The sequence below is a fragment of the Amborella trichopoda genome, chromosome 9 (assembly GCF_054954075.1).
Source record: "Amborella trichopoda isolate Santa Cruz 75 chromosome 9, AtrichopodaSantaCruz75HAP2 v2.0, whole genome shotgun sequence".
NCBI lineage: Eukaryota > Viridiplantae > Streptophyta > Magnoliopsida > Amborellales > Amborellaceae > Amborella > Amborella trichopoda.
The window spans coordinates 2,009,284-2,027,915 of record NC_142344.1 but is presented as its reverse complement, the minus strand read 5'-3'; the positions used below and the strand labels follow the sequence as shown (position 1 = coordinate 2,027,915).

The 18,632-nt window shown below is 34.7% G+C and overlaps 1 protein-coding gene across 1 annotated transcript; it reads right to left on the bottom strand.

Moving 5' to 3' along the window:
• Window positions 1-1,533: 1,533 nt before the first annotated feature.
• On the bottom strand, window positions 1,534-14,827 carry EIF4A-III (eukaryotic initiation factor 4A-III). The gene is made up of 8 exons (XM_011626351.3): window positions 14,317-14,827; window positions 6,001-6,241; window positions 5,569-5,649; window positions 3,621-3,728; window positions 3,355-3,474; window positions 2,626-2,793; window positions 2,140-2,226; window positions 1,534-1,945 (listed from the first exon to the last, which is right to left on the bottom strand). Exons 1-8 carry the CDS (start codon window positions 14,622-14,624, stop codon window positions 1,832-1,834), a joined length of 1,227 nt encoding a protein of 408 aa, XP_011624653.1. The 5' UTR covers window positions 14,625-14,827; the 3' UTR covers window positions 1,534-1,831.
• Window positions 14,828-18,632: the final 3,805 nt, after the last annotated feature.

The following is an 18,632-nucleotide window of genomic DNA, read 5'->3' as shown; positions in this document are numbered from 1 at the left end:
ACAAATTCAACCCTAACTATTAATTTCAGAATTTCAAAAATGGTGCAGGCCGAATAAATCTATAAATACTTCAAAATTTTAAAAATAGACAGTCCAGATAGTTTGTTACATCATGGATTATTTTTAGGACTTAAAATTCTCTTCTTTTTTTTGCTATATTTATACATTTCAAGGTCGAGATGATCAATTGAAATGTTTATCAACTTTTGAAACACTCTTTACCATTGGATTTGTGAGGCACACCTCGCTTCTACAGTATAAAGTTGCAACCTAATTGCCTATATTAATTGGATAGTGTAGATTTAATACTTCTTTTAAAATAATATAAAAAAATAATGAATCTTATAAGATAATATCAAATTTACACCATTAAAATAAAATAGAGGTTGTAGATTGTTGGAACCTTACTTTTACGAGTAATGTTGCAACCTTATAAAATAAACGGCCTTAAATTGTTAATATTCTATGCAGACAATTTCCATTATGAAACCTCCCTTTGTCTTCTTTCTTGCACATTTCCTCAATACTAAACCCTCCAACATGTAGGGTGAACCTAACTTGGTTCAAAGTTTAGACCAAGGGCCTAATATGGTTGGTAGCATCCGGGCTACACTTCAAAGCCTACATGATGGGTTAGGCTGTATGATCCGATCATTTTGTATCAGCCCTAGGCCACCCTTAGCATAGCTTGAAAATTTACACAATATAATTACAATAAATACATATATTGAGACAATTTACTTTTCTTACGAGGGAAGTCACAATCATTATCAATCGTTAAATCCAAAATCAAGTAGCCAGAAATGTCGCTTTAGGGAAAGCTTTATATGTTCTCCCTACAACATAGAAGTTGTATCCTTCCCATACCATCCAGCCGTCCATTTTTTATCCATAAACATAGAAGTTGTATCCTCCCCTAACCATCCAACCGTCCATTTTTTATCAATAGAGACACTCAATGTTTGATCTTATATCCGACGTCTCAAAATATTTTATTTTTAATTTTTTAATATAATTTTTCTGAATATGAAATTTGATACGTATCATCTTCTCATTAAGGTGCACTTCAAAAAAAATATTAACAATAATTTTCTAATAAAAAATAATGACCAAAATACCCCTTAAAACTTTTAAAGGTATTTTGATTATTTTATTTTATTGAAAATATTTTTTTACATTTTTCGTTAATACAAATTTAATAGAAGAATGAACGTCCAAAATTTGGTGTCAAAATAGTTTATAAAAAAAAATTAAAAATATAATAATATAAAGACATGACATTGTGATTGGAACGACCTTAACCCTCCATTAAAAAAATAGAGGGTTGTATAAGAGAAAAGATAGAACTTCTATGTTGTAAAGGAACATAGAAAGCTTTTCCGTCTCATTAACTGTGCACAAATCTCAAAATATATTTTCTCAGAACGTATAATAACAGAGAGACAGAGAGAGAGAGAAGGGGGGGGGGGGGGATGCATTACAGCCTGTACCAAACAGAACAGATGAAATCCATTAGAAAAAAACAGAAAACTATGCTGCACAAAAACAAATACATAAAATGAAATCTATGTTTCCTCTTGTTTGGGTAAAATACAAGCAATTGTCCAAACTTCAAGGATCCAATTAGCCTGTCCCAAACCTTGAAAAACAGCCAAAACATAATCACAAACTACACACTAAAAAACTCTCTCAACCCAATGTGCCCATTACATGAACCCCCTTAACATCACCTCGTCAGAAACCCAAACCTCAATCACTATCACCTTTTCTCTCAAATTGCATTCTCTACTCTTAAACATTTGTTTCTCCTTCAAGAATATCATATAAAGTACTAGATAAGATCAGCAACATTCATGGGCATTTCATCAATTTGCGTACTGTAATACTGCTCAATGTCCCTTAGAATCCTGATATCATCACTCCTAACGAAATTTATTGCGACACCCTGCAATCCAACACATTCAAAACAGCTCAAACATCGACGAAAATCTTATGAGTTGGACTAAATAAATTGATTCATGGAAAGATACTAATTTAAAAGAAAGCAGAGCACATTTGGTAATTCTACAAACAACATGGTATATATTCCCTCGACCAAAGTTGTAAGGAGAACGGTAGCAAAAGTGACTCAAGCATTACCTTGCGACCAAAACGACCTGAGCGACCAATCCGATGAATATAAAGCTCTCGATTGTTGGGGAGGTCATAATTGATAACCAATGAGACCTGAACAAGCACAAAAGGAGAACATAACAATAAAAAATGTAGTTTCCTTGGCTCCATAGATATGGCTTACTTGAGAGAGAGAGAGAGATAGAGAATGTGTTTTATATGACTCCCTGGAAATGACTATCAGAGAGAGAGAGAGAGAGAATTTCCTTCACAGAAATTGATAGAGTTAACAACTACGACCCACAAGTGGTTCTGAAAGAGAGAGAGAGAGAGAAAATTCCTCGATAGAAATGGATTAGAGAGGTAACATCCATGACTCCGCATAAATGGTTATTTGAGTGAGTGTGTGCCTGCGTGTATGTGTGCCTGCATGTGTGCATGAGAAAAAGAGAGAGAGGGAGAGAGAGAGAGAGATGCTTGTTTCAGTAACAATATTGGTATAAAAAGACTTGCCTGCTGAACATCAAGTCCACGTGCCCAAACATCTGTTGTGATGAGCACACGAGTGGTTCCCGATCTGAACTCTGCCATAATTGCATCTCGCTCCCTCTGAGGCATGTCACCATGCATTGAAGACACTGTAAAATTGTTGCTGCGCATCTTCTCGGTTAACCAGTCCACCTGTAACAACAAGACCATGACTTGTTACATAGACTCAAATTGGCTAAACTGGAACTTTGGATACCCTCTTTGAGTGAAAAAAAACTGGAACTTTCAATTTCATATTGACACAAATTCATTAAAAAAAAGAAAAGCGTTTTATTCACTGATAATAGAAAAATTCCTAGTTGAAAAGAGTTTCATCAATTGGCAGGCATAAAGATTAGGGAAATTTTTTCCCCTTTTTATTCTTACTAAGTAGAGGCTAGGAGTTAACACATATGGATTGCAACACTACAGTCTTGATTCAAGTTCCAGCTAACCCACTGACAAGGGGGAAAAAGGAATAAATGCTAAAAATTGGATTTTAGCTGAATTTGGGACAAATTGCAGATTCAAAAGTCAAAAAAATGTAAATTTTTTTTACAGGAACTGCTGAGACTTCTATGAAGAATGCAAGAAAAAATGATTACAACAGAGTGTGGGTGTAAGTGGTAAACAATTTCCAATTTTATTGTGAAGGTTAATGAAATCTTTTTAAATTTAATCCCAATTATGGTAATGGTCGTAAGATAAAATCACCTTTCTCTTTGTATTGCAGAATATCACCGCTTGGGTGATTGTTAGAGTATCATAGAGATCACATAATGTATCAAACTTCCACTCTTCTCTTTCAACAGCCACAAAGAACTGTTTGATGCCCTGTGTTGCAAGATCAATGCCAAAATTAAATTTTTGATAAATATTGTAAAAACTAATCATACTGAAAATTTGTCAAGAAATGCATAAGAATAAGGCAATCTCGAACAGGCATTTATCTAACATAAATATCAAAAGCACATGCCTACCTCCAAGGTCAATTCATCACGCTTTACGAGTATCCTTACAGGATCTGTCATAAACTTGTTTGTCATCTCCAAAATTTCATGAGGGAGCGTGGCAGAAATCAAGACAACCTACAAGAGCCATTAAAAATAGTTTTAGAAGCACCTCTATACAAGTATAATAAAAAAGAAGAAAAGAGACACACATGCAAGCTCATCGAGAATGGGCTAGGGTCATGGTGGTAGTACCACCTAAGCCCTAATTACAGGGGCCTGTAATCCCCATTGATCTACCCAAAAGAACAAAACAAGAAAAAGCCCATCGAGAAAGATTGGGGTCTAAATATATATAATGAAGCACAGCCAATTCCACCGAGCCCCAACTGGCAGACCAAGCTGATTTACTCAAGAGAAAATTCAGAATGTCTTTTGTGGAACTAATAAAGCATTAGTTATTTTTTTCAATTGATTTGCAACTAGCAACATAAGGATAACAGCCAAAAAGCTTTATTTATTCAAGAGAGGGAATAGAAAAGGGATGAAATGCACCTTATTTACTTTCTTACAAAAATAGCAAATGTTACCATTCAATAAAAAATAAGAATGATATGCATATCTTAATTAAACAGCTTGATAACATTTATTGCAAGATTGTAAAAGCAAGCAGCCACGCCAGTGACGACTTTTGCCAACCAAGCTCCTCTTCTGTTTATTCTTTTGGGCAAGTGAACCAAAGTGCTGAAACACTAAGGGAAAGGGTACAATTACCCAATGGACTATGAATAACATAATCTATTGGGATCATCACCATCCAATGAGATGATGGATATTTATGAAAAGAGAGGAGAACCCAATATCCAACGGATTACAGTAAACTTTCTCAACATATTTCATAATATCTTCCTTACTAATAGAGATACTATACAAAATGTCGGCCTTGACATGTCTCACTTGATTGTTCTTGACATCTATGCCGCAGTAACAGGTTGGACGAACCATTAACAACATCGTATGACACCTAGAATGCACTTAATAACTACAAGTCATCACGGTAAAAAGCCCAACAGATATGTGAACTAATCATAACTAGATATGATTACACAGTCAGTGATTTTGAAACCTAAGAATTGGCAACCTAATGGTTATAAGGAGATTGGTGAGTAAGTTATTTTGATAGGTTGAGTAGGGTTTGAAACCATAACCTTTGAGGCAGCAACAAATGCCTTCCACCAGTTCAAGTTCAAGTCTTGGCTAACCGCTAGACCAAGGGCATTGAAGTGTTTCCATGTATATTTCTGGGGTTGCGACAAAAGTGCGAAATGAGAAAGCAAGTGGAAGCGTACTTTGAAGAATAAATAACTGTTTAATAGACGTTTATTAACCATTTTACTTAGTATGCTGCTCCTTAGCAACGAGACCATCTATTAATCATTTTACTTTGTTTTTCTTTTTATTATATTAATTAAATCATTTTACTTATCCAATGCAATCATTTTCACAAAAAACTATTAAGTAACATTGCAGGAATTCACACAATGTTTTAATTAGGAAAGGATGCAATTATTCCTATAGTTTAGCAAACTAGTTAAGTTTTGAGCACTTTCATTCTAGGAAGCTTGAGAAGTTGCAACAGGACACTTACGGATCGACACAACCCAGAACAGTCCAAGATGGTTTCTACAGATGGCTAACGGATGTGACAATCAATCTATTTCTCATACATCATCTACTTCATAGATGTCAATGCACTAGGTAATGTAGAGAGCCAATAACTTAAATCATATAGGTTCTATAAATTTTTTTGATATACTAAATTCAAAAATCAGATTTCGAGAACAAGGTACAATTAAATTTTATAAATACAGTGATTACTTGGAAAACATGTTAAAGGAATTCCTGCTCTGGACAGAAGGTTACAGCAGAAGTTACTCCACATGTAAGAGTAATTCAATAGAAAATGATGTAGATGTACCTGAAGTTCTGGTGGTAGATATCGGTAAACATCATATATCTGGTCCTTGAAACCTCTGCTCAACATCTCATCAGACTCATCCTGTTCCAATAAACCAAAATGAAGGTCACAGCTACAACAAATATACATCATGTTATCAGAAAAGAGCAGAACAAAGTTCATCAAGGTCATTATCATCTGCTGAGATGATAGATAGAGATGGAGAGAGTGGGACCCAAGAGAATGAAACATGACCACAATGGTTGGTCCCACTCTCTCCACCACTGGCCATTTCACCAAATGGTGATCACTCCAATGAACTATACTTTTCCATAGTCCAATGGACAATTGGATGCTTTCCATTAAGTAAACTGTAATATGAAATGCCTAAAGCAACAAGAAAATTATCTTCCATAAATTTATAAGAGAAAATGCAGAAACTGAAGCACTCACAAGGACCAATAATTTGATAGCTCTCGTTCGTAGAGTTCTTCTCTTGATCATGTCACACACTCGCCCAGGTGTTCCAGAAACAACATGAACTCCATATTCTAGTTTCCTTATGTCCTCGCCAATGCTCTTTCCACCAACGCATGCATGTGCTTGCACATTTATGTAATCGCCAATAGCCAATATCACTTTCTCAGTCTGTGAAGCAAGCTCTCTAGTAGGTGAAAGAATCAAGGCCTGTACCCTGCAGTGTAAAGTTAATAACTCAAAATTATCATCAATCACAAACAATGCACTAGGTTGAGACGATTTCCAGATTGTGCAATGGTCTTATCTTTATTAATCTGCTTCACATAGTTGTGAAATGTTATATATATAATCTGCTTCACATAGTTGTGAAATGCTATATATATATATATATAAGGAATATATTGGAAATGAGGAAATAGGATTTGAGCATTTCTGCATGATGAAAGGTTTCATCAACAAATTATCAAAAAACAAGTTATGCCAACCTCATTTCTAGGATACATTGTCAAGAATATGCTTTGGCACCAATGAAAATGGGCATATATGATCCTTCAGATAGAATTTTTTGACTGGAAATTTTTAAAAAAATCAGCCATTTCTTTTAGAAAAGGCATGCTCTAGTCAAAGAAGTAAAAGTGAGCAATCCAATCCTTCACTAGCAATACAACTCAGGAATCTTCAATTTTTCTGATATGTGAAATAGGGTGGGTCTACAATCCTCTTTAGAAAATTAAAAACCTCCTATGGTTGTCTCTATCACATTTTAGATGCATGTATCCAATTTTTCCTACTATGTTTTACATAAAGATTACCAAGAAGAGTTACAGAGTTAAAGGATTAAACTACAGAGATGGTTCTCAGGCAACTTCTTACACAATAAGTGGACTCAATCTTAGCGTTTAAATTTATTTATTAAGTTTCTAGTGAGTAAAGTTCAAATGATGATTGATCGAATCTCAGTTCATTCAATTGAATGAATGCTCTTCTTCTCCAAATTGTTTACCAAAAAAGGAGGTTAATTTCTATCAGAGTTTCCAAGCTAGACTCAAGGCAGGATCAGGAACAGTGAGAGGAACATTAATTGGACAGCGAATGCATATCAAAACCCGCCACATTTCATATTGTTGCAATTCTTCAACTTTTATCGAAGTACTTGCTGCCACTCTGCAACTTCTTGCGCTATTTATTTTTTAGGAAGGAACAAGTATTTTCCAACTGGTATTAAGATAATATATCTCTTGAGTTTTGTGTTAATGAAAGTGATCCTACTAAGTTCAATATAATGATTATTGTGCATAGGAATTAGCAAATTAACATAAAATGGGAAAGGGAATAATTAAAATGCCTCTGATGTGACTGGGTTGATTACATTGTGGCCTTACTACTAAATGAAAAAGTACCCTCTATGAGTGAATTCTAACAAACAGCAGTCCCCCACAGATTCTGTGGCCAGTTTATAGAACTGATGCTGACAAAGGAGGGGAAAGTTGGCACAATTCTCTATCAGAAACACAGACGTGTTTATAAATAATTATGATTTCTAGGTTTCCTCTTTGATCAATTATAATATAATAAAAAAGAAGGTTACAGATGCATGAACGTCCTAATCGGAAAAAAGATTTAAGGCAGCATACATCTGAAACTCTCATAGCTTCCTAAGTTCAGATAAAAGAGAAACAATGATGATGTATAACAATGATAATGTAAATAGAAAGACAAACATAAATCAAAATATAAAAATTTTATGCCGTGATTTCATGCAAACAGAGGTTTATCTTTTTCTTAAAAAAAAATGACTAACAAGCCACAGAGGTTCCACTTTGTATATAGAAAGACCAACATAAACCAAAATATAAAAAGTTTTATGGACTGATTATATGCAACGAGAGGTTTGTCCTTTTTTTTTTATTATTATTACAATGACCAATAAGCAACATAGAGTCCACTTTGTATATGCTTTTTCATGTCTTAGAACCAGAGGCATTGAAATAGTTGGGTGTCAACACTCAAGTGGCTTTCTTTCTCATCCACACCAAAATAGATGCAAGAGACGAAGCCCCTCACAACCTTTTTAGAAGATATTTTGCACTATCCCATTTATTTCATCCACAAGTAATGTTTTTCACATGACTGGTTGTTACACCAATGGGAGTAGTGCAAATCATTGACATCTTAACTACATGATTTCTAAATCTAAAATGCGCAGTGATTGGATTATGCTTTGTTCATTTCTGCTTCATTAACAACGTATTCTAACCAACTGCAAACGATGTGTGAAACGATTGTTGATTGTGGGCCATCCTTCAACACAGATACTTTGGGAATCCGAATATCAATCTTGTGGAATGTTTCTTTTGAATATATATTATGGAGTGTTTCTTGCAATAGATTGGTGAAAGAGACATTAATTTGAAACATGACTGTCCATATTTGAGGCTTCAAAGGATACTAAAAGATCAGAGACCAATCAAAGACCTGTTTCTTCTCCAACATGTACAGCTAAGTTAAGAAACCTGCGGAGTTCCTTTCAGGTACAAAAGCATCTCACCAAAACCCCAAGCCGCAATGCTTCTCAAACTTACATGAGATCAATGATCATAGCGAACCTACGCTTTGACATATAAGATCCCTGTTCTCTTGCATGTTCTGCACATCACCTTGTTGGGATTTGGCTTCTTCTTTTTTTCAATATTCAGTTTATTGATAATCACAATGGAAATTTTAAGGGTTTCCAGTAAAGCCACCCACAACACTTACGTCAACCTACTAGATGAGATCTCGCGCTCTCAACACCTTTGGCAATCTTGTGAAGTGATTGTATTTGTTAGCCTCCAAAACTTTTTCGTATTCAGTTAATGTAGCCTTCAAAACCAGTAGAAAACATTTCCTAAAACAAGCATTTTCAATTCCTCAATCGCGAAGACCCAACAACCTTTGAACTCACATGATTGAGTCAAATGCACCAAAAGGACCTCATAAGAAATCTTAGAAGCTATTCTGGAAAGCACCACATCACATTAGAAACCAAGGAGTAGCTCTTTGACAAATCGGGTGACTCATAGTCCCTTTTAGTTGAAGGCACTTATCTCAGACTCTTACCTTCTCCATTGTACAACTTTATCAAATATCAACAACTTCAACATCCTTATTGATGAAGAAAGCTCTTAACTTTATCAACCCAGATGAAGTCAATGATCCTTGAGTCCTTCTGATTTTACTAATTACAATGGATCAGCCAGATTCAAGAAAATGACTCAACTCTATGAATGAAGAATCATTTGCTAGAAAATTACAAGATATGGAAGTGATATACCTGATGGAAAAAAGGCGATGAATGCTTACACAGAAACCCAAGTCATAATGACTTTAACACTAGGTTAGTAGCCAAGTTTTTAACCCAGAAAAAGGGAACAGACCATGTCAGTACTTACTCCACATCTATGAGGATACTGCCATCCATTATTGACTGCTATAATTTAGAGCTTTCACAAAAGGTTTTAAACTTTAAAGGACAGCATTCCTATATGCAGAATTAGAAATTCCATCTATAAATGTATCACAAAATGCCTCAAAAAAAAAGTAGAAGAAGCTCAATAGGACAAATTACCTCAAAAAAGATTCAATAATAATAAACCCTTATATGGTCTAAAACAACCTTCACATCAACAGAAATTCTGAATTTTATTTTTGATAATTGATTAGATTTTATTTTTCCTCTTTGATCGGTTATAATATCATCAAAGTGAAAGGTTATAGATGCATGAAAATACTTTGAAACAAGTTTAAGGAGCATACATTTGAAACTCTCATAGCTTCTTCTATTCAAATAAAGTAAATATGTTGTAGATAAAGTGATCAACATAAACCAAAACAGAGAAATTTTCTGGAGTGATTTCGTTGAAGCATGTCACTTAGGCTTCAGCTTGGTGTTAGATATATCAGTTTGGTTGAGGGAGGTCAAGGCTTCAAATCCTTGAAGTTTTCCCAGAAAACCAAACAAAGCTGACCCACCTTTTTTTTTCAGTTGCTTAATTGATTTTACTCACCCGAAAAATGATTTCGTGCAACCAAAAGGTCTTTCCTTTTCTCTTTGTTCCAATTAGCAACATACATGTCCACTTTGTACAACTTTCATAGGTTACAACTGGCGACTCCAAACAGATTAGGTGTAATACTCTCAATTGAGTTTTGGTCTAAGAAGGGTGATGACCTTAAACTTTTCCTTAACCCATCCCATGCCAGGGTAAAAGGATATGGTTGTGTTAGGTAGGCAGCCAACATAAAATTTTGCCCAAACTCATCATGAATCCTGATACTATCGAGGGATCAAGCATATGAGTCATACTATGAAGCTCTGGGAAAGAGTCATTGAGCAACGACTAAGGCATGAAACGAGTGTATCTGAAAAACAATTTGGTTTTATGTCAGGAAGGTCAACAACTGAAGCTATTTTCCTACTTAAGCAACTGATTAAGAAATTTAGGGCGAAGGGAAAGGACCTCCACATGGTCTTTATTGATCTAGAGAAAGCTTATGATAAGAGTACCTTAAGATTTGATTTGGTGGGCATTGGAAAAGAAAGGCATCTCTAGATACTACATAGACTTGGTAAGAGATATGTACAATGGAGCGGTTACAAGTGTATGAACAACTAATGGAAAGGACAATAGGTCTAGATCAAGGGTCAGCATTGAGCCCGTACCTCTTTGTCTTAGTTATGGACGACTTAACTAGGCACCTACACGATGAGGTACCGTGGTGCATGTCGTTCGCAGATGACATAGTTTTCATTGATGAGAACCGAAACAGCGTCAACACAAAGTTAGAACCTTGGAGGGATGCTCTAAAATCCAAAGGTTTTAAAATTAATCGAACTAAGACAGAGCATTTGGAGTGCAAATTTAGTAATACTAGGAGTAGAGACGAGGAAGTAATTAAGATTGACGGCCATGTAAAACAAAAAAGGCCGCACTTACGATATCTTGGGTCGATAATCCAGAAAAATGGAGAGATCGAAGAAGATGCCTCACACAAAATTAGAGCTGAGTGGCCGAAGTGGAGATGTGTAAATGGAATTTTATGTAATCACCGCATACCAATGAGGCTGAAGGGCAAGTTCTATAAGACAGCGGTAAGGTCAGCTTTGCTCAATGGGGTGGAATGTTGGGCGAAAAAAAAATAATATACCCATAGAATGAGTGTAACGGAGATGGTTGAGATGGATGAGTGGCAAGACAAGAAGGGATAGAATTCGCAATGAATCTATTCGAGAGAATTTAGGTGTGGCACCAATAGGCGATAAAATGAGAGAGAGTAGACTTAAATCGGTTGGTCATGTGTGGCGCCGACCAAGTACAACACCTGTTAGGAGGCACGAATTAATTCAAGTGGAAGGATTGAAAAGGGTAAGGGGTAGGCCCAAATGGACATGGGTGGAAACAGTCCAAAAAAATATGGGTACTTATGACCTCACTGAGGATATGGCATTTAATAGAACAGAATGGAGAACCAAGATTCATGTAACCGAACGCAATTAATTGAGAAGGGGCTAAAATGATAATGACGACTCTCAATTGAGTTTGAATAGTTTAGAGCAAAAAAGCTTTCACAACTTCTTTCTTCAACAGTCAGTATTGCTTTCACATAAATGATTAGCACTCCAATCGGAAAAAAGTAACAAATTGCTGAATAATTTCTGATTTCAAAATATACAATGATTTCTTTTTTTCTTTTTTTTCTTTTTTTCTTTTTTTTTGGTTCATTTCTGCTTCATGAATTATGTTTTTCAGCAACTACATCCAAACTACAAAAGATAGTTAATGATTTGGACTATCATCATCATCATCCTCCGAGCCTCATATGATTTGGAGTATCATTTAACATAAAACTCTTCATCATGACCATCACCAAGCCTCGCCCGAACTAATTGCGGTCGGCTACACGAATCATGTTCTGTCATTTTGGTCTATCAAGGGTCATACCCTCAATTAGACCATAAGTCATCATATCTCTTCTCACTACTCCCATCCATGTCTTTTTAGGCCCCTTGTCTTTTTAGAGCATTCATCCCGGACCAAATCACCTCTCCTAACTGGTGTTGTTCTAGGTCGACGCTGCAACCAAACCACCTTAGTCCATTTTCCCTCATCTTATCACCTATTAGAGCTACCTTAAGTTCCCTCGGATGTATTCATTTCGAATTCGATCATTTCTCATCTTGCCACTCGTCCATCTCAACATGCTCATCTCAACTACACTCATTGAACATAAAACACTTAGGGATCCCAATATTCATCTAAAGGAATGATTCTAGTGATAGATTTGTGAAAGACACATTAATTCCCACCATCTCAGTCCATCCTTGCTGCTGCAAAGGATACTAAACATCTAAAACATCAAGAAGAGACTTCTCAAACATCTCTTGTCCCTACTTCAGCAAGTACATCTGAGTTGAGAAACCTATAAAGTTATTTTTAGGTACACCAAGAATCTAACCAAAACCGTATTCTGCAATGCTACTCAACTTTACACCAGATCCATGATAAGAAGATGCCTAAGCTTTGACATACAAAAGCCCCATTGTCTCATGTTCTTCCCCATCATCTTGCGGGAATTTGGCTTGTTGAAGATCTACGGGAATGGAATTTTTACAAGTTTTTAAGGAAAAACCACCCACCACAACTTGGAATAACTAACATGACCAGATCTAACTCGACCAACACCCTTGCGGATTGAGTCAACAACTTATGCAGCCTCCAGAACCCCATTACCAACATGTTTTTGGCGTCGCCTTGCAGGAACTTGGCTTATTGAATTTTAGAGCAGAATACTCACACCACTTGGATTGACCAACGGGACAGATCTAACTCGACCGACACTCTTGCTCATTGAGTCAACAAATTGTGGCAAGTAGCTGTGCATACAAGCCTCCGTAACCTTTTTTAGTTAACTATAGCCTCCAAAACCATATGACCAACAAATTTATGTAAGTATTTTCAAATCCGCAATGTCTAAGCCTGGACACCCTTAGGACTTGCATGCTTGAGTCAACTGCACCAAAAGGACCCATAAGTTCTTGAGGACTATGACACCTCAAAAGAAATGTGGAAGCCATTTCAAAGAAAGTACACCACATAAAAATCCCAGGCACAGTTCCTTGACTATTTGAGGTGATTAAGCTCCCTTTTCCGTTGGAGACATCTAACTCACTTCCTAACCTTTTTTTCCAACCATCTGCATATCACAGGTTTATGTTTGTCTTGTCTCTAGTTACAAAAAATTCATTGAACAATACAGTTCAACATCTGCTGGTGGTAGGCTTAAAAAGTTGATGACTAGTAGCTTGAAGAGGTCTGGGGGTCCCCCAATCAAATCTCAATGACTTCAAAGTCCTCACTATTGAAAAGAGCTGGGCAACTCTGATAAACCTAGACAAAATTGATGATCCCAACTTCCCAACTATGTCACTGATTGCAATAATTCCAAAATAAGCCTAAAACGGATAAATTTTTCTAATGAATAAATGTGATGAATACATCGAATAGAAAAGAACCCACTCAACGAGAAGCTCAAGGATTATGGTTTTTGTTTTCGAAAACTCGGATGGTTCAATAGATTAATTTCAACATTAAATTAGTAGCCAAGAATTTTTCTCTGTGCCCACACAGAGAGCACAGACTATGTCAATGCTCATTCCCCATCTGTCTGAATAATCCTATCCGATTTTGCCTACAGTTGTTCAGAGCTCTTTCAAATTGGCTTAAAAAACTACATTCCCATGTGTGTAACCAAAATGCTTCAAATAAGAGAAAAAGAAAGTCTATAAGTTCAAAAAGAATCCTTTATAATCAAAACCAACCTTCACATCAGTGGTAACCTCACTTACTAAAAAAATGCAGTTATTGTCAAAATTAACAGTGAATAAACAAACAATCAGAAGGCAACATAGACAACAGTATCCAAGGAATAAAAAGAGAAATTGAAACGAGAAAAGTAACATATTCAGAAAGACAAATAACAGAAAAAGAGAGATAAACAAGCTATAAAGAAATGGAGAAAAAAGACAAATAACAGAAAAAGAGAGATAAACAAGCTAAAGAAATGGAGAAGAAACAAGGCTACAAATTTCAGTGCACATGACATATCTAAGAAAGAGGAAGAATAAACAGGGACTTCAAATATACAGAGTCCACGCACCATACAGATACAAAGAGCAGGAGAAAATTTGGAAAGAGCAGGAAACAACTCTAGAGAGAGAACCTAGAGAGATAGGGAAAAGATGGGTCTTACTCTCTGGAAGAGGTATCGACCATCTGGCAAACAGTGAGGGCAATCATGGAGGTCTTTCCAGTCCCAGACTGGGCCTGGGCAATGACATCGCGGCCATTGATGATGGGCATAACAGCTCTCTGCTGAATCGCTGAGGGTTTCTCAAAGCCATAGGCATAGATCCCTCTCAAGAGGTCATCGCGTATACCCATCTGATCAAAGGTGGAGATGGCTTCCACGCCAGGGCTCGTCTCGAAGATGAGGCTCTCATCGCCATCTGCGTTGTTCTGCGCGGTTCGGTTTCTTGGCACCACTGTTGCAGCAGCCATGGAGGGTGTGGATTCTAGAGAGAGAGAGAGACTGGGTCGAGAGGCTTTTTAGAGAGACGGAGCAGATAGGGTTCTTGGGGAGAAGAGGAAGCTGGAGCGGATTCTAGACAGAGAGAGAGAGAGAGAGGGATCGAGTCGAGAGAGAGAGCGAGAGAGAGAGTCGATAGGGTTTCCGGGGAAAAGAGGGAGAGAGACCTCGAATCGGAAGATGAGTCTTATTTTTCTACAAATAAAACATTTTTACTTTTTTTTTTTTTTTTTTTTGGGTGAATACATATAAAACTTATTAATCACAATTATATAACAAGATTAATGTCCTCAAATAATTACTATTGGGTTGAGATGGATGATGATGTAGTTCAATTGTAGGAATCAAACATGACGGACTTCAGATATAATTATGTTACATATCAACTGCTAACCATTCAAGCTCATAGGGGATTCTTAAAAGAGATTACGGTCAACAGGCACATCTTATACTTGTGCATTGCCTCTTAAAATCAATTTTAGAAACGGTCTTGGATCCAAATTCCCAATCGGTAGATTCGATAACCCCATTCATGAACATGAAAATAATGAATGTTGAATTTTAAGAAAGGTGCAGGTGGCATACTGATGCATCCGTAGCTGTAGAGGTAAGGAGCACTTTCAAATTTTAACATAGTATATAATTTTGATGCATCGGTGCACCTTCAAATTTTAACATGGTATATAATTTTTAAAGTAAAATGTTCTTAGGATTATTTCAAAATCTATTTTTATATTTAATTATAAAATTTTAAATTTGAAACATGGTTAAAATCAAGTATTTCTATAAACATACAAAAATCTTGAAAATGGACAGTGTAGATAATATGTTGTAAAATGAACTATTTATGAGACTTCAAATCTTTTTATTTTTCATGGTTATACATCTTGATGTCGAGATGATCAATCAAAGGGCTTTTAAACATTAAAACTATCTTTTCCGATGGATTTTTTAGGTGCATCCATAATGCTACCTTATAAGGTTGCATCCTTATATAAACTTTTTTTCCTTTTAAGAATGGTTTATTGTAAATGTTTTGGACTATTCATTTTAATTAATGGATGTAATACAAATATGTATTTACAATTATAGTATGCAATCGTAGGGCATGATTTATTTCATGCAGTTATTTCTTTCGGTAGTTAAGTGGGGAAATAATCCCTTACCCCTAGTAGGAATCCACTTTTTTCCATAATAGGAATGCATTTTTTTATATATATTTTTTAGTTGGGAATGCACTTTTTTGTCATAATAGGAATGCATTTTTTTCTGATCATTTTTCATTTACCTTTTGAATATTTAAAAATAAAAATGAACTTATGTTGTTAAGAACCTAGATCTTCCTCAATTAGAGAGTTCATATCAGTGTCATAAACATTATCACAGCTTGAAAATCTATGTTCAACCCCAATTATAAAAATTTAAAATTTTAAAAACAGGGTAGATTGACCTAATCTATAAACACTTCAAATTATTGAAAATAGACATTCCACGTAACTTGTTACAAGATGAACTATTTTTGAGACTTGTTTTTTTTTTTTGCTTTGATTCATACATCTAAAGGTCGAGATGATTAATTAGAAGTTTTCCAACTTTGAAATACTATTTTTTACTAGATTTTTTAGGTAAATCTTGTTTTTTATAATATAAAGTTGCGACCTTATTTAACATTTTGAGATATCAAATTTCCCGTATCCGAAAAAATCTTGCCTTCGTTTGTGGACTTCCAACTATGTTTCTTTGATGGTAAAGTGGTTAATGCGTGGGGAACGCTTAACTACCCTTGATGAAAACCACATCATCTTAAAAAAAAAAAGCCGAAGATTTGAAATTTTTTCAAAAAAATACTACTTTTAATTTTAAAAATTATTTATTTTAAATACATTGATGTCCTCCATATTATAGATAATATATACCTACAAATTTAGGTCCAAAATCTAACCAAAAAATAGTTCATGAAGAGGGGACACATATCCATATGAGTCCAGGACTCGTAAAAACCATGTCGTTCCATATATCTAATGGGGTAACAAATTTTAGAGGTGATCCCAATAAATTATAGGGAAAATTACGTATATATCCGTTATAGTTTATATTATTAGTAAAATACCAAATAGTTTCCGTTCTTACTGGAATGTTCATTTTTTTCACTTCATAACAAAAAAATTTAAAAAATATTTTTTTACCCTTTTTCGGTTTTTTAATAACTGAAAATATGCAGAAGCTTGAAATTTGCATTTTTATTTTCCAGCAAGCTTCTAGAATATGCAGTCCTATTTTCGGTTGTTCAATATCCGAAAATATGACTGAAGCTTGGAATACGCAGTCCTATTTTCAGTTGACATTTTCGGATGTTGAACAACCAAAAATAAGATAGAAGCTTGGAATTTACATTCTTATTTTTCGGTTGTTCAGCATTCGAAAATGTCATATTTTCGGTTGTTGAACAACCGAAAATATGACATTTTCGAATGCTGAACAATAAAAAATAGAACTGCGTATTCCTAAAGCTTAGATGAGCCCCACTGTTTTCGATTGTTTAATAACCAAAATTAGCTTATTTTCGATTTTTGAACAATCGAAAATCCATTTCGGTTGTTCAAAAATCGAAAAGGGTAAAAAAAGTATTTTTTAAAATTTTCGTTATGAAATGAAAAACAAACAGACATTCCAGTAATAAAGAAAACTATTTGGTATTTTGGTAATAAAAAAAACTATGACGGATATATATATATATATATATATATATATATATATATATATATATGTGTGTGTGTGTGTGTGTGTGTGTGTAATTTTCCCTATAGTATATATAGATACAAAAAGCTCTAACCATAATTTTTTTTTTTATTTTAATTCTCCTAGTTTCATCCAAGCACTAGGAGGATTCAATTCATTTAATTGAAGGAAAAAAGGTTTACACGTGAATTTGAGCAGGAAAATCTAAAGTTTTTATCTCTAATTAATGTATAAATAAAGAAAAACCTTAGTATTAAAGATCTTAACGTTCAGATGAGGTATTTTTAAAAAAAATGGTCGAAATAAATTACTAAATGTGGGGAATCAAATTTGGCGATCTCTTAATGGCTAGCTGGGGTAGCTAGATCTATCTAACACCCTAATTAAATTTGACTTCTTGTATTTTCTTATAAGCATCGAATTAGAACATCAACCAAAATAATAGAAATAAGGGAAGATTATAAACCCCTCCCCCAACTTCCTCTTAACTATTTGATATTACATCATTAACTTCAAAACTATATATATATATATATATATATATATATATATATATATATATATATAGTAATGATACTATAAGACCTTGCCATGAGTAGGACCCGAAATGATTACCATTAAATTTTGATACAAATATCTAAAAAAATTATCAATAAACCCATTCACTCAAGTCTCACACCCATATGATAACTTTTTTAGAGATATGTGTTAAAATTTAATGGTGATCATTTGGGATCCTACTCACATGGGTGTAGGAAGGTCTCATAGTGTCATTATAATATATAATGACAATACCCCTCTCTAAATGTATGTATTCCTTTATTTTTTTCCTATTGAAGTTGGTCTAGCGCATACTATAAGAGAGAGATACACACGTTAATGAAGCTAGTTTGATACAATGTGTGCCAGACTGGCTATCGACCTCTATTAAAAACAGTCTGATTTATATACATATATTATTTAGAACAGTGAAAATTTTCGTTGAATTGGCTATCAACATCACAATTTATTCAAGGGTTGTAATTGCGTCCACAACATTCAGAATGAACCATGCTCATCATGGGCCCACTAATGAATCTCATTTTTTTATTTTTTATTTAAAAATGATATTAACATGTAATTTTGGTTCTAGGTTCATTTTTATAAGTACGATTGTATTAAAATAATAAAAATATTTTGAATAAAAATATTGACCAAACTAAATGTAGGGTATTTTGGTTTTTTTTATTTAGAATATTTCT

Excerpts from the sequence above, each read along its gene's own strand:
- EIF4A-III (XM_011626351.3), bottom strand. The coding sequence starts at position 14,624 with ATGGCTGCTGCAACAGTGGTGCCAAGAAACCGAACCGCGCAGAACAAC. Across the intron at positions 3,729-5,568 it reads ATCTACCACCAGAACTTCAG|GTTGTCTTGATTTCTGCCAC; the intron begins GTACATCTACAT and ends TGGCTCTTGTAG. Across the intron at positions 1,946-2,139 it reads CAGGTCGTTTTGGTCGCAAG|GGTGTCGCAATAAATTTCGT; the intron begins GTAATGCTTGAG and ends GTTGGATTGCAG.